The sequence below is a fragment of the Lissotriton helveticus genome, chromosome 2_1 (assembly GCF_964261635.1).
Source record: "Lissotriton helveticus chromosome 2_1, aLisHel1.1, whole genome shotgun sequence".
In the NCBI taxonomy this organism is placed as follows: domain Eukaryota; kingdom Metazoa; phylum Chordata; class Amphibia; order Caudata; family Salamandridae; genus Lissotriton; species Lissotriton helveticus.
In genome coordinates this window covers 893,675,978-893,690,752 of record NC_136059.1, presented here as the reverse complement: position 1 = coordinate 893,690,752, position 14,775 = coordinate 893,675,978, and the positions used below count along the sequence as shown (strand labels likewise).

At 44.9% G+C, this 14,775-nt stretch overlaps 1 protein-coding gene across 1 annotated transcript in view; it reads right to left on the bottom strand.

Annotated features, from left to right (window-relative positions):
* Positions 1–14,775, bottom strand: part of SPTLC1 (serine palmitoyltransferase long chain base subunit 1) — a 302,110-nt gene that overhangs the window by 252,397 nt on the left and 34,938 nt on the right. Inside the window, exon 4 of the mRNA XM_078675619.1 lies at positions 5,407–5,500. Coding sequence (XP_078531745.1) covers positions 5,407–5,500 — 94 coding nt within the window. The remainder of the gene's footprint in view (positions 1–5,406; positions 5,501–14,775) is intronic.

Genomic DNA, 14,775 nt, shown 5'->3' with positions numbered 1-14,775 from the left:
CGCGTTTTCAGAGTGGTGGAGAAAGTGGGCATGGCCTTTGTCTACCTCTCACCAATCCCACTGCGGGGGCTTACTGGAGGTAAAAGGTAGGCTAGTTGGTCCCTAAAGGACCCCCCAGCAGTGAAGGGGACCTCAATCCCCATCCAAGAGCGTCCCAGGTAGTGTGTTTGTAGAGTGGTGGGCAAAGTGGGCATGGACTGGTACAAGTACTTACCAATGTTGCTGTGTGGGACTGACTGGAGATAATAGTTTGGGAAGTTGGTCCCCAAGTATGTCCTCAGGACCAACTATCTCTCTTGTTACCTCCAGTAAGTCCCACACTGTGGGATTGCTAAGACTTCTTCGGAGGCTTGTTAAATCGCAGTTTACAAACGTGAACATCACCAGCGCCATCTTGCCTAACAAGAGTCATTGTCCGCACGTAAACGGCATCCATTTTAGGTGCCGCGGCCATCTCGCACTTTGCAAGTCACCCACGATTCACCCTGACCTCGCAACCATCCCTGGTGCCCTGATTCAGCATGACCAAATGCACTAAGGTCATAAAACCTTGTCCTCGTGACAAGACCCTGGAGCCACTTCCCGCCCTAAACACGTTTGTCCTCTCATCCTCCTCACTCGAGCAGGCCCTTCTGATAACCCCCAACTGCACCTGGCCACTCGATCCAGTCCCAGGCTGTAAACCAAGCCCTGCGGACATAGTTTATTGCCCCCACACAGCAGGACTTGTTGCACGAACAGAAATGCTTGATCTTATCACTTGCATAACCCTTAGATGTGACTGATCACACACATTTAAAGATCCTGTCGGAATGTCCAGCTGCGAGATATCAATCACTAATTAAGACCCGAGTGGGGGACGCCAAACTGTTGGGACTCTGTGAGAACCTGCTGGGGGTAGGAATTCCTAGGATGTTTGACCACAAATAAAGTTACTGTAAATTGTATAAAAAGGAGAGCAGCGGAGAAGTTGTTAAAACACCTCCTGAAGACATCCCTTGCATCAGACCTGACATGTTCTCCTCTAGAGCAATAAACGTGTTCTTGCTTTCCAGTTTCCAGCGGCTGGCTCTTCATTTTGGTAACTATCGATATTGGGAATTAGAGGCGTCTTGCGCCAAACAGCCTGGGTATTCGTTAGAGATCGGCTGTTTTTCCACAGGCCCTGGCCCCCTTTCTCTATCACTCTGCAAACGTGCCTCGTGGCAGAGTACGGGATGGGGGATGAAGTCCAATTTGGTCCTGAGGGAGTTTGGGGGCTAAAAATCCCTCCTGTAAGTCCTACGCAGCAGAATTCCTGAGCGTTGGTTGGACGCTCAGCACCATTTCTCCACCACTCTGCAAATGCGACTTCTAGTTAAAGTAGCATATTTCTGCACCTATGACTTAGAGGTAGTTTTAATCCCCCTGCCCTATTATATACTAGGGTCTTACAGAGGAGGTCATGCTAATCACAGGGGTACCCCAACGCATAGTGTTCCCTAGTGTATGTAGGTGTTTTCACTGTATTCTAAGTGCCTTTTAGCATAGCACTGGCTCTAGGCCTGGTTAGTCAGAGTCAGTTACCACCAGTACCCGTCTGAAAAAGTCTTTGGCAGGTATGAACGCCAGCGCGGTTTTAAATGCCCTGCCACAAGCTGATAGGCTGTGGTCCTCTACGCCCCAAAGCCTGTGTCTACGCTCACATTACGTGCTCTGCAGCAGGTGAGCAAACTGCAAGTCCCAGAGTGCTTTGTTTCATTCAGGTAGGTAATGCGGGGGTGACTGATACAAGAGCGGAATTCAGGGCACCACGATGTCGTTAAGTCCAATTTGCTGTGTGGTACTAGAACTCGGATGCCCCATTGGGGTCCCAAACCACAACCCCCAAAGCTCAGGAAACTTCACAGCTGGGGCATGCATGGAAATACAACTCGCCCTACGTGGAGTTAGTAACTCCAACACCGCCCCTTCTCCTCCTGATCCCGGTGGTGGGCCTTGGCTCATCCAATCGCTTAGAAACTTGAACAGTCCGCCGCAGCAGAAACCAGTGACAGCCAGGCCAGCTAAGCGATGTGGGCGCCTCTGTTGTGTGTCTCTGGCTGACACGCTAAATACAAGAAACAACTCCTCCAAAGAAAGAGCAGAGGCCGCAGTAGGGGAAAAACTTTGGAGGCATCTTTATTCAATTGAGTTTCATGGCGAATGCATTTCGGCTTCGTTGAGCCTCCCTCAGCGCCTAGAGTCTTTAGCAGGTATGAACGCCAGCGTGGTTTTAAATGTCCTGCCACAAGCTGATAGGCTGTGGTCCGCTACGCCCCAAAGCCTGTGTCTATGCTCACCTGCTGCAGATCACATAATGTGATGAAACTGCAAGTCCCAGAGTGCTTTGTTTCATCCAGGTAGGTAATGCGGGGGTGACTGATACATGAGCGGAATTCAGGGCACCACGATGTTGTTAAGTCCAATTTGCTGTGTGGTACTGGAACTCGGATGCCCCATTGGGTCCCCAAACTGCATCGACCCCCAAATCTCAGGAAACTTTACGGCGGGGGCAAGCATGGAAATACAACTCACCCGATGTGGAGTTAGTAACTCCAACACCGCCTCTTCTCCTCCTGATCCCGGTAGTGGGCCTTGGCTCATCCAATCGCTTGGAAACTTGAACAGACCGCCGCAGCAGAAACCAGTGACAGCCAGGCCAGCTTAGCGATGCGGGGGCCTCTGTTGCGTGTCTCTGGCTGACACGCTAAATACAAGAAACAACTCCTCCAAAGAAAGAGCAGAGGCCGTAAAAGGGGAAAACCTTGGAGGCTTCTTTATTCAATTGCGTTTCATGGCGAATGCATTTTGGCTTCGTTAAGCCTTCCTCAGCGCCCAGAGTCTTTAGCAGGTATGTACGCCAGCGTGGTTTTAAATGTCCTGCCGAAAGAGGATAGGCTGTGGTCCGCTACGCTATATTTTGTTATCCAAAGTGGTCTAAGGTTGGACAGTGCACTCGTCTGTTGGTGCTAGCGGTGGGGGTAGACCAAATACCCCTTTTAACATTGCAAATCCACTTTTTATGGGGGAAAAGGCAGCTGCACACAAGTCTTCAGTGAAGTTTCACAGATTTATTGCACTAAGCAACAACCGGTTTGCTTGCTGCAATAAATCTGTGAAACTTCACTGTAGACTGGTGTGCAGAGGCCTTTCTCCCCCCCCCCCCATAAAAAGTGGATTTGTAAAATATATCTATCTATAAAAAACACAATTCTTTAGTCGTTTTTGCAGAAAAAGAATGGCACTTCTTGTAGAGCATAGTCCAATTTTATTAGCACAGCAGATCACGTTTCGGCCTGAAAAGCCTCTCTCTCGAAGTGATAAAGGCTTTTTTTCAAGCCGAAAAGCGTCTGACGCTGCATTGATGTGCTCGCGGGTGCTAATTAAATTTGAATATACAGAGTGCTGTTCTGTTTCTGCAAAAACCATGGAAGAATTGTCAAGTTAACAAGCCCAGGCGTTTTACAAGCACCCCCGACGATCAGGCTGCACATCATCCAAACAGGGGGGAGAGAAAGACACTGAATAAAACAAATAGGTTACAGGGACTTTAAAGTTAGGAAATAAGATTTAGCAGACTTGAGACGCTCACGTCTCAAGTCTGCTATTCGTAGCAGACTTGAGACGTGAGCGTATTTTCGGGGCTTGCCTATTTAATCCTTAGGCACCCCTGACGGACTGTATCTGTGTTGCATTCTTGCAATCATTTTGTTGGACTTCGGATCTACATAATTAATTTTAAGACCCAGTTCTACCAGCACATCTGCTGTCCGTTTTTAAATCCGTCGACCGAAGAGAATTAGTTCCTCACAGGAGGTTGGGAATCTATTTTCATTAACGTTCTTGGGCTCAAAACGTCTATTTCCGTGCCCCTTACCTGATACCGGAAGTAATCAAGGTTTCAGATTCCTCACCACAGAGGTTTGACCTTTTTCCCGACCCGGTCGTACATCCTCGATTGAGCATTCCCAAGTTAATGACAATTATAGATACATCAAGCTCTCTAGCACCAGCTGTTCACTTCCTGAAGGCTCTTATATTTTACCTCCTTTGAAATTCAAGTGGTTTCTCCTGAAGAAGGCGTGGGATACGCCGAAACACGCGTAGAGATTGTCATCCTTATCTACCCAGATTTAGTGACCCTTGTATTATTTTATTATCTGTTGTCCTATGTTTTTTTAAACAATTGATTTTTATCTATGATCAAATTGTGTTTGGTTAGGTAACTGATGTTTTAATGTTCGTTTTAAAATCAAGATATATATACACATCTAAGAACTAAATAAAATGACATTTTTAACTGTGTTTTGTTAGTACACTGAGTTTCTGTCTTTCAACCCGAATGTGTGAAATCTGATTTCAGAAAGGTGTTAAGTTGCCTAGGAATTGTTATTATTTAACGCAAATACTATATTACTCATGACATGGTCAGTGACATCACTCATGACATCACTGATGTAAACTTATCTTTCTGAATCAGGCCTGCTGCATTTAAAAATAAGAAGTGAACTTGCTTAATCGCCATCAGACATTCCAAAGTGTGAATAAATGGCCTCTTGTTTCCCAGCCATCCTAAGATCTATTAGTTGAGTCAATGGTGTATATATGTGTAGATGCGCCTTTGGTTGACTTGATCCCTCCCCTTTTGGCTAAATGAAAAGTGATGTGTATAAAGTTGAGCAGTACCATCTTTTTTTTTTTATTCCAAATTATTTTCATGGTGCCAACGATTTGCAAAAGCAACTTTATATGATGTGGCTACTAAAAAATACACCTAAATCCGACTACGATCAAGGTTAGTAGTCAATAAAAAAAAATCCAATATGTGAATATTATGTTCCAGGAACTGGGAGCATACATTTTGACCAAGGTACATTAGGAATCTTATTGGGGATCAATATTTGTTTAACAAGTCAATGCATGACCCTGTTGAAGCTACCGAGTACCTGCAGATGGGTCAATTATTTTAACAAAAACATGGCAACAGTTAAAGGAGAAGACACTAGCATGTACCGATGGCAAAACATAATGGGGAAGTACATAGTTATACAGGAAATACAGGATAATATAAAGGATACGATACAACATTTGTGGCAAAATAAACCAAAATTGACATGTCTACAAAAAAATCTTAGTAAAGATTTTTCACAGCGCTGGTACCACACCTTGATGCCAGTTTAATACCATAAAATGATTACGCTGGGTGCATAAACTATCTTGTTTTGGACAAAGCAAATATAAATCGAGCAACGCACAAGGACGATGGCCATTTCAAAACAAGAGTATCAATACTTACCATTTTGATTTTAAAAGAAAATATGTTTTTACATTCAGCACATAAAACTAAGTAGCTTGCAGAACCAGGTTTGCTGATTCAAAACTCACCTTAATTCTTTCATTATCCAGAAGTCCAAGGAAATTAAAAGAAGCAAAGTTTATGCACTCCTTTCCATTTACCACAATGTTGTGGCTTGGAGGGCTACAAAAATTTAACGAGAGATACATGTAAGAACTGAAATAGAAACAACTGAAAAGTATGCAATACACAGCTTATAGCTTTTTCTACAGATGTACATTTTAATTTATGCATGTACATTCATATATACATTTTGGAATAGGCACAGCAAGTCAAGAAAATGTTACTTGAAATTCTAGTTCTGCACCGTAGGAGTATTTACAAGTCTAACAGATTATATCTCTCTGTGTGTGGGGATCCTGATACACTTAAACACTTATAAAAAGACCAAAAAACAGTTTTCGAAAAGCAAGCACCAGCTTCACAAGCCAACTTTCCTCCCCCAAAGCCCTTCTCTTATATTACATTCCAACTTTCTTATGATACAGAGACAACATCACAGCCTCAAACCTCAAATGCTGCAAATGAGACACTTAACTCCTATAAAGACTAAAGTACATCTATGCTGAATGAACAAAAAGCTGAAAAGAAGCTCCTGTAACCTTTAAGAAGCCATAAGCTTTCATATCACAGCATGACTTGTATTGTCACACGCTCAGTTAATTTTGAGGAAGCAATGTATATTTTTAAAATGTACTAAATAAGTTGTCAGTTTTAAAAATGAGATACATGGGAACGTTTCAAACAATAGAGAACTAGGATTATATGTTAAGATTTCTTGCTGCATCAGAGGATGTTCACTAAAAGCCCCAAAATAAAGTAAGTACAGCCCAAACAAATGCAGTCTCTAAAGTTTAAAGGCAAGACAATCAAGAAGGTTTACCTGAAAAGTAGAACCTCATCTAAATAGATTCCGTAGGACAGCCAACCACTTTCTACATTTACTCCAGAGTCTGCATCTTCATAGTAATGTTTGGTGAACGTACAAACTTCCACCAAGAAGCAGTACCTACGTTCCCTTGTGTGAAATCTACTATCAGGAAGAGGCATGCTGGTAGCCGGAGATACAAGAAACAAACAAAGTTTTTGGGTTTAACTTTTTTGATGGGCTTGCTTAGGAAACCATCAATGGCTTCATATTGGTCTACTAGTCCCTTGATGGCATCAGTCATGAGTCGTGATAGGTATTTGCTTCTGCTTCGGATGATACATTTTGTTGACAATAGTTTTTCTTTGGCACGAGATCACCCTGATTGTGACCGTCTTTTCAAGATTCGGCCTGTCATTGAACATTTCGTTGATCGATTTCCAGATATCTTTATTCCAGGGAAAAAAATTGCAGTGGATGAGTCTTTGCTGTTGTTCAAGGGCCGCTTGGTATTTCGGCAATACATTCCTAGTAAGAGGGCACGCTATGGAGTTAAGCTTTATATGCTGTGTGACAGTCAGACTGGATATGTCTCTAATTTCAGGGTGTACACCGGTAAGGAACGCGTTCCCCCAGGGTTTGGTAGTTTCACAAGTTTGCCGCCGAGCCCCGGGCCAAGAACTCAGGTCTCCCCCCCCCCAAGAACAGAATTTTGCTATAGGTTATTTTACATTCTCCGCCGTACGATTTGGGCCTTTTCCTGTTGCAGCCACTATGCCTACCCACGCAAGTGAGGTACCTTTTTTTTCGGGAGACCTGAGGGAACGATGGGTGGGTGAAAATGTGTTGATCCACGCAGATTCCACAACTTTCCACCACAGAAATGTGAGGAAAATGCCTTTTTTTTGTCAATTATTTAGCTTTGCAAGGGATTCTGGGTAACAGAACCTGGTGGGAGGCAGTTGAGTCACCCCACCCTGAATTCCCCTGGGTGTCTACTTTTCAAAAATGTATAGGTTTGCTAGGTTTCCCTAGGGGCCGGCCGAGCTAGGATACAAAAACGAAAGGTAGACACTTTGCCAAAAAAGGGCCCGTTTTCACTGCGAAATTGCAGTGCGAACACGTTGCGTTTGGCGCAGTTTCCTGTCGAAGGCACTAGGCAGACCCAGGCAAGTGAGGTACCATTTTTTTCGGGAGACCTGGGGGAACGCGGGGTGGGTGGAAATTTGTTGATCCACGCAGATTCCAGGACTTTCCACCACAGAAATGTGAGGAAAATGCGTTTTTTTTTACCATTTTTTAGCTTTGCAAGGGATTCTGGGTAACAGAACCTGGTGGGAGGCAGTCGAGTCACCCCATCCTGAATTCCCCTGGGTGTCTACTTTTCAAAAATGTATAGGTTTGCTAGGTTTCACCAGGTGCCGGCAGAGCTAGGGTGCAAAAACTACAGCTAGGCACTTTGCCAAAAAAGGGTCAATTTTTCGCTGCAAAATTGAGGTGTGACCACGTTGCATTTTGCGGCGTTTCATGTCGCAGGCACAAGGCCGACCCACACAAGTGAGGTACCGTTTTTATCGGGAGACTAGGGTAATTCGGATTTGTAAATCAACTGTTATTACCTATTGAGCTTTCATGCATTTCTCCCTTCCCAATGAAAGACATTGTGTAAAAAAAAAATCTTTTTGAAAAATGACCAATAATTCAAATGCTAGTATGAGTATTCCCAATTTAGAAAATGTACAAATATATACTGTTTCTAAACTCTTGAATTTGTACCCAATTCAGAAATACATAGGTGTGTTTCATACCGATTTTTCCATGTATACATTTTCCAAGAATAAGAGCTCTATACCCAGTAAATAATAAAATACCATTGAAAGTTGCTGCTCAGTTTTTGGCTCTGGGTTCATCGGGTTCTTGGTGAAACTAGAAGTCCTATATATCTCCCACAACCAGGAAGGTCACACGGATGTAACGGTACATTGCTTTCAAAGAGCTGTCAAAATTACAAGAAGTTATCGGTGAAAACGTTGACAAAAGGCTGTTTTTTTCAACTAATTTTCAATTATTCCAATATTTAAATGTTACTTTCTATAAAGAAACCTTCATGGATTTAGACAAATGACCCCTTTCTGAATTCAGAATTTTGTCTACGGTTCGGAAATGTATAGCTTTTCAGGATCCATTATTGCTTTCAAACTCATTTCTACCATTAACTGGAAGGAGGTCGAAAGCTCTAAAAATAGCAAAAATAGGCTATGTCCCAGAAAAATGCCAAAACTGTGTGAAAAATGTTGGCTCTCTGACAAAAGACTGTCATTCCCTCAAAGCTGAGAAAATGGAGATTTCAGCCCCACAAACCCTTTTTTGATAACATTTGCAGGGAAAACCCCAGAGGCTTTCATTTGCAGCCCGTTTTTCCCATTTCTCTGAAAAAAACTAAAATTTTACTGTATTTTGCTTACTTTCTGAGAACCCTTCAAGGGAATACACAAACCCTGGACACCTTTAGATTCCACATGATGATGGAAGAAAAGGACACAAATTTGGTGTGGATTCCGTATGTGGTCAAAAAGTTACAGGGGCCTAAGCGCGCACTACCCCAAATCGCCAAAAAAAGGCTTAGCACAGGAGGGGAAAAGGCCTAGCAGCGAAGGAGTTTAAACAAAACAAAAAAAGCACAGGGGGGTACACACCCCGGTCCTGCAAAATGAATCGAAAAAAAGAAACAAGCATTTGCAATGCAATAGGTCTCGCATTTGCGAAAGTTTAAGCTTTTGGCATTGTAAACGACAATGCTTTTTATTTATCTGTTTTGCTAATTAACATAAATAAAAAGCATTGCCATTTACAATGCCAATAGATCCAACCCTTGTAAATGCGAGACCCATTTCATTTCAATGAAGTGGGCAGACAAATTCATTAACAGTCTCAGGTCAGTATCAGAAAAGTACTTTTAAAAAGATGTGCATTTTAAGTTGTGTTACCCCGCCGCAGGCACTGGTGACTGTTAAGGCCCCTTGAGCATGGCCATTTCAGGAGGAATGGCACGGAGGCCAGGACTTGCTCGCGTGATCACTTTCTTTCTTTGAATTTGCACAGATGTTTGACAGGACATCACTTTTGAGACGCTTCCCATTTAATAATTCAATAAACCTGGACATCGCTGTCAGCTGTGATGTCCTAAACAGCTGTTAGATAACAAAAGACAATAGTAGGTTGTAGTCCCTAAAGGCCCCTGTTAGATGCATGAAGGAGGTGTGGGCAGACATAGGTGAATCCCGGAATGGGGAGGCTGCCAGGGTTATGGTTTGCATATACTTCATGACAGATTATGAACTGGAGACATCGGCTGTTTGAATTTTAGAGTGGTTGGTGCATGAAAGACCTATTAGTGTGCAAAGATGAAAATGAGAATGTTATCATACAGCACTAGCGGGAACCACATTTTTTTTACCTGGTGTCTGTATTGAAGCTGATATGGATGAACCTAGAATTGTATGCTTCGAATTTGCTCCATTGCCCCGACACAGACTGCTGTCGCAGAACAAGTAAGCTGTCACCCCCTTCTCCACGTGCGGAGGAACACTAGTGTCAAGTAAAGTGTATACCTCTCTTCATAATATGTACACGTGACGTTACTCTTAGAGGGGAAAGCGGGTCTCAAAAAGAACAGTCTGAAGAGCTACGGGGGCGTTCCGACGACATTTGCAGGGGCGTAACACAGGCCCCCATTTGTATTGCCATAGCTCAAAGACACAAAGCAATCTGCCCAAGGAAGCTGCCGCAGCATGCTTTAAAACAGTAAATCATCCAAATCGCTTATCTCTATGTAGGTGCCAACACTCATTCACGAGATCTGCAAATGGGGTTAAAGTGAAACACTTTTAACCCGGTCCCGGTGTCTCACTGAACTTTTATTAAAACAAAAAAAATAAGGTAGTGCTGTGTCGTGTGAGGGGCGGCTGGGTGAAGGCAATCTTGTAAGTACACAACGCGAGGACACAAGAAGAATGCAGACGCATTGGCTGAAGTCCGTTGATGTATTTTCAGTAGAAATGAGTCCCACAAGGAGACGCCGAAGAGTTGCCTGCGCCAACTATCCTCTGCAGTAGCAGTAGCACCACTCTTGAATATCCAGTGTCCCCTGACAACAGCGTGAACATGCAGGAGTGTTCCAATTTCTATAATACAGGTACCCAATGAACACCAGGAACGAACAAGTGCAGTAATTAATGCGCAGAAGTGCATTCTCTCCCTTCCAAAACAAAAGCAAAAAGAAAAGGAAGAAAACAAATTGAAAGGCAGAAAAGCAAAGTGAAAAGCAAAACTACGTCATATATAAAACAAACTCACCGCCGCAGCCCGGCTTCAACAGGAAGCCAGGCAACCTTTGTTGGGACGGGGGCGGGGCCGGACACGCGACCGGAGCTTCCCAGGAGGCAGGCTGCAGTGGCTGGCGCATGGCTCCGGTGCAGAGAGAGGAGAGCCCTGCGTGCAGCCGGCGTCCGCCCGGGAAGCCAAGGAGCGGAGTGCCGGTGTCCCTGTGCCCGTTGACGTCGGAAGAGTCCTGCGGAGTAGAAGTCCCGGTGAGTGGGGCTGCAGCGTGTGTATGTGTGTGTGTGTGTGTGTGTGTGTGTGTGTACGCGCGCGCGCCTGTGTGTCCCAGTGTGCGCGCCGTGTTTGCATGCAAGCCCTGCGGTCTGCGCAAGCGCGCTCGCTCCCGCGGTGAAATCCGACACTGAGAAAGCTCGTGACACTTTGGTGTCCACTCTCCCAAATACGGATAGCATTAGTTGGCGAGCTGACAGCATTCATGCTTCGCATGAATGCTAACGTCAGCTCGCCCTAAAAAGTGTCCTTGAGGACCACATCAGAATGCCATGCGAGGACTGTTTACACTTTTTTTCCCCCCAGCTTCACAATGTCCCTAGATGTAGCAGGGGCACCACCATGCCTTTTTCCTGGATCATTAAATCCATTACCCCATTTTTCAACAACACTTCTTGTTGGAGATCTATGCTCTTCAGCTGGACTGCAAGGCCCTCCTGTGGTTGTTTGCATTTTGCTAGATAAAAAATGTTAAGAAAGACTGACATGGCCTTATTTTTCAGCCCATAAAATGCAATCATAAAATCTATGTTAGGAAAAAGAACAGATATGTTGAACTTTAATAAACCGGTTTATAATAATCACATAATAAACGGTGATTTGGATGAATTATTAAAATATACATTAGATTGAAAATATTGGAGCTATCTAGACAAAGATAATAGATCTGCTTCATTTATATTGATAAATTTCACCCCCCCCCCTCGATAAAGCTATTAGGCCTACTTTGCATATTTTGGTGTTGTGATTCTTTGAAAAAGTCAGTCAGTCTGCCTGAATGCGACCACGACCTGTAAGACCAACCACATGCTGCACATGCCAGAAGGCGTGTGCTGTGGAAGATATGGCCTTGCACCCAACCCCATGAAGCGCATGGCCAATGGCGAGTGCAGCGATTTGGGCATAGGGCCTGGCCACAGCGATGCCCTGCATGCAGCTAGGCCTGGTGTGAGATGCTCCAATACACATTTTTTTTTAAACAAACAAAAAACAAATACATGGTGGTCTCCCACTTTCATACATAAATTGATGCCCCCCCTCCCCCGGGTGGGTTAGGACCCGAAGGGATGGCGCATTTGTATTCTTTTAGGAGAGGGGCACATGCCTCTCCCCCCTCCCCCACCACACTGACCCAATCTCCCCTCCCCCCCACACCCCCCCCACCCGGCTCGACTGCCCAAGTCGAGAACAGGCACCCAGGAACCCATCCCCAAGGGCTGATTATTATAATACAGGAAGGAGGGATCGCTGCCACCTTACCAAAGGCTCAGAGACCCCAGGGACAGTGTACTTTTCTTGGCATGAGTTGGGGCCCCAATGCCCGAAGACCGGCTCCAGGAACCACATCCACCAGAGCTCGATCGCACTGATCCAGAGATCCCATACCCCGGGACACCGTGGTTCCCTGCCTAGTAGAGTGGGGCATACCCTGCCTGCACCCTCCTGGGTGTAGAGAACAAAACTTTGCCTCCGGAAGAACGGAAAGGTTCTAGCCAGGTATCTGGCTGGGGTCACAGGGACCATCGGGCTCCCCCTTCCCTCATGGCCCCCCAACGAGTGAGAATTTGTGGGTGCCCCAGGGGGGCAGCATTGCTCTCACTAACAACTGAAGGGGCCACTGCAGCCCCCAACAAAAATGAAGCTGTGAGTGCCCTAGGTAGGCACTGGGGCAACCGCTTAAAAAAAAAAAAAGCGCAAAGCACCCTCGACGGGTGCCGCAGGGCTCTGGGGCTTCGCCCGCAGCCACATAGGATATAATGATTTGGGTGTCCGGGGTGGGCACGCTCATGTGGTCTTGAGTGTGTATCCAAGTAGAGAATCTGTTGAGACCTGCCTGCCCCCTCTTATATGGGTGGCAAAAGCAGTCTATTAAGGCAACCAGTGGTGAATGTCTCAGATATAGAGTCAGGCGATTGTTACCACGCCGTCAGTGTGCCACCAGGTTATTAATAATCTACAAGTGTCATGGGGAGGGCAAGGTGGGTGGGGTGTGGTACTGACCCTACCCCAGAGTCTGTCCCTCCTGTTAAGAGCTACACCTCAAAAAGGTGTAACTGAGGGGATTCCCACATTGTATCATGGAAACTGCAGTCAGAACCAAAGTACCCCAGAGGGCTGTGCCGGTAACCCAACATTCTGCAGACTTACAGGGGGAGGTCCCCTTTATTGTGGATCCAAGGTCTTGGAGGCTGAAGCTTCATTCACTGTGCCCCGTAGTGAAATGTTTCAATCCCCTCCTGCTGCAGCTGGTCGAATGTCGCACCTCCTTGGTCTAAGAGATACAGCAAAAAGGCCCCACAGCCCCTTTGCGTTGGTGATCTCCCTCTGGGTTAATCATTGCCGCCAGAAGCCAGACGCAACCCTGATGTGTTCACCACCTCTACACAATCCGACCTAGGTCTATACTACCAAATTCCACTGCCTTTCTCCTTGACTATCCAGCGGTGCCCTGCTGGGAGTTTGTGGGATGCACAGTCAAAGAGTTCAGCAGGTGCTGCAATGACAGCACCAGGAGGAGGAGGCAGTTCTTGGACACCTGGTGTTGTCACCTGGTCCTCATGGGCTTTTCCACAGCAGCAAGAGAGTCAAAATGGGCCGGAAACAGACTTGGCATAGAGGTCAGCAATTGCCCACCACCCCAGTGTCCAGAAAATCAGGGAGAACTTGGCACATCCCTGCCTGCTCTACATTGTGTCCTCACTGGAACCCAGTGGGCCATGAAGCAGTCGACATCTTGGCTAAGCCTGGAGTTTTTCCCAGTCGTAGTTGATAACACCCCGACTCCCCACGCATCACACTACAGTGCAGGTGATTCCCTTGTTGCTGCAAGCCTTGTGCACGTCGGGATCCATTCACTGTTAATGTTGAGTGAACACAGCAGAATGTTCCAGGATATTCAGGTGTTGGCAGAGGAGCACTGAAGCTAAGCTACTGACATCTTGCACTGCCAGCCTGTCCTCTTAGCCCCAAGTTAGCACTTTCTAACAAACAAAATGCCCCCAATACATTCAGAGATGTTCACCTCATGCCCAGTCTTTGTTGCTACCTAATTAATTTCTGCAAATCTCACCTCTCACCCACATACAAAGTTATGGAACTTTGAGATTACTGGTCAAGGGAAGAAGCTTGCAGCACACAATCAGTTTTGTCACACATGTAATCTTGATCTCGAGAACACACGTTGTTAACTGATACACCCTAGAAAAAGAAGTTTACATTTTGCCTTTAAATGAATAAGGGGCTCCAAGTTCTGATGAAGTTTGAATATGTTACCCTGTTTTCAGTCAGAAAAAACTGCAACAATGAAGCAAGATTCTTGGAGGAAGCACTGAGCCAGCATATTAAAAAGGAACACATAAGGACATGTATGACCACCACAGAATATATTTCTATAGGCTTAGCGCTGTTCAGGTTAGTAAAACCAATTTAAAATTCTGTAATCAAGTAGTCCCTACTGGACAATTTTAATATTTGCCTACAGATACAGAAGATAGTTGGATCCTTACACTACCTTACAGTAGTACATTTCCAAACTTACGAAACCTGAAAAATGACTTTCAGAACAACTAAATTTAGACATTAATATTTTCTGGATTTTTGTGTAATTTTATTGGGGTGTGATATCAATCATCTCATTTATTTAAACAGATTTTCAGATCTATGGGCCTTTTTGAGTTGTTTTATGATGTAATTGATATGTATTACACTATTTGCAAACATATAAGCTTGACAATCATGAGTCATTATACTATAGTCCTCCACCACGTCCTTTTTGTTGTGCCTCAATTCTAAACCTCATATCCAACCCGGATCTTAGTTGCTTTGGGTTTGCTTTACATGTCCACATACATACGCAAAGGAATGTAGGTTATTTCTGCTTGTAGATCTGATGCAAAAATAGAAACATTAAGAATAGGCG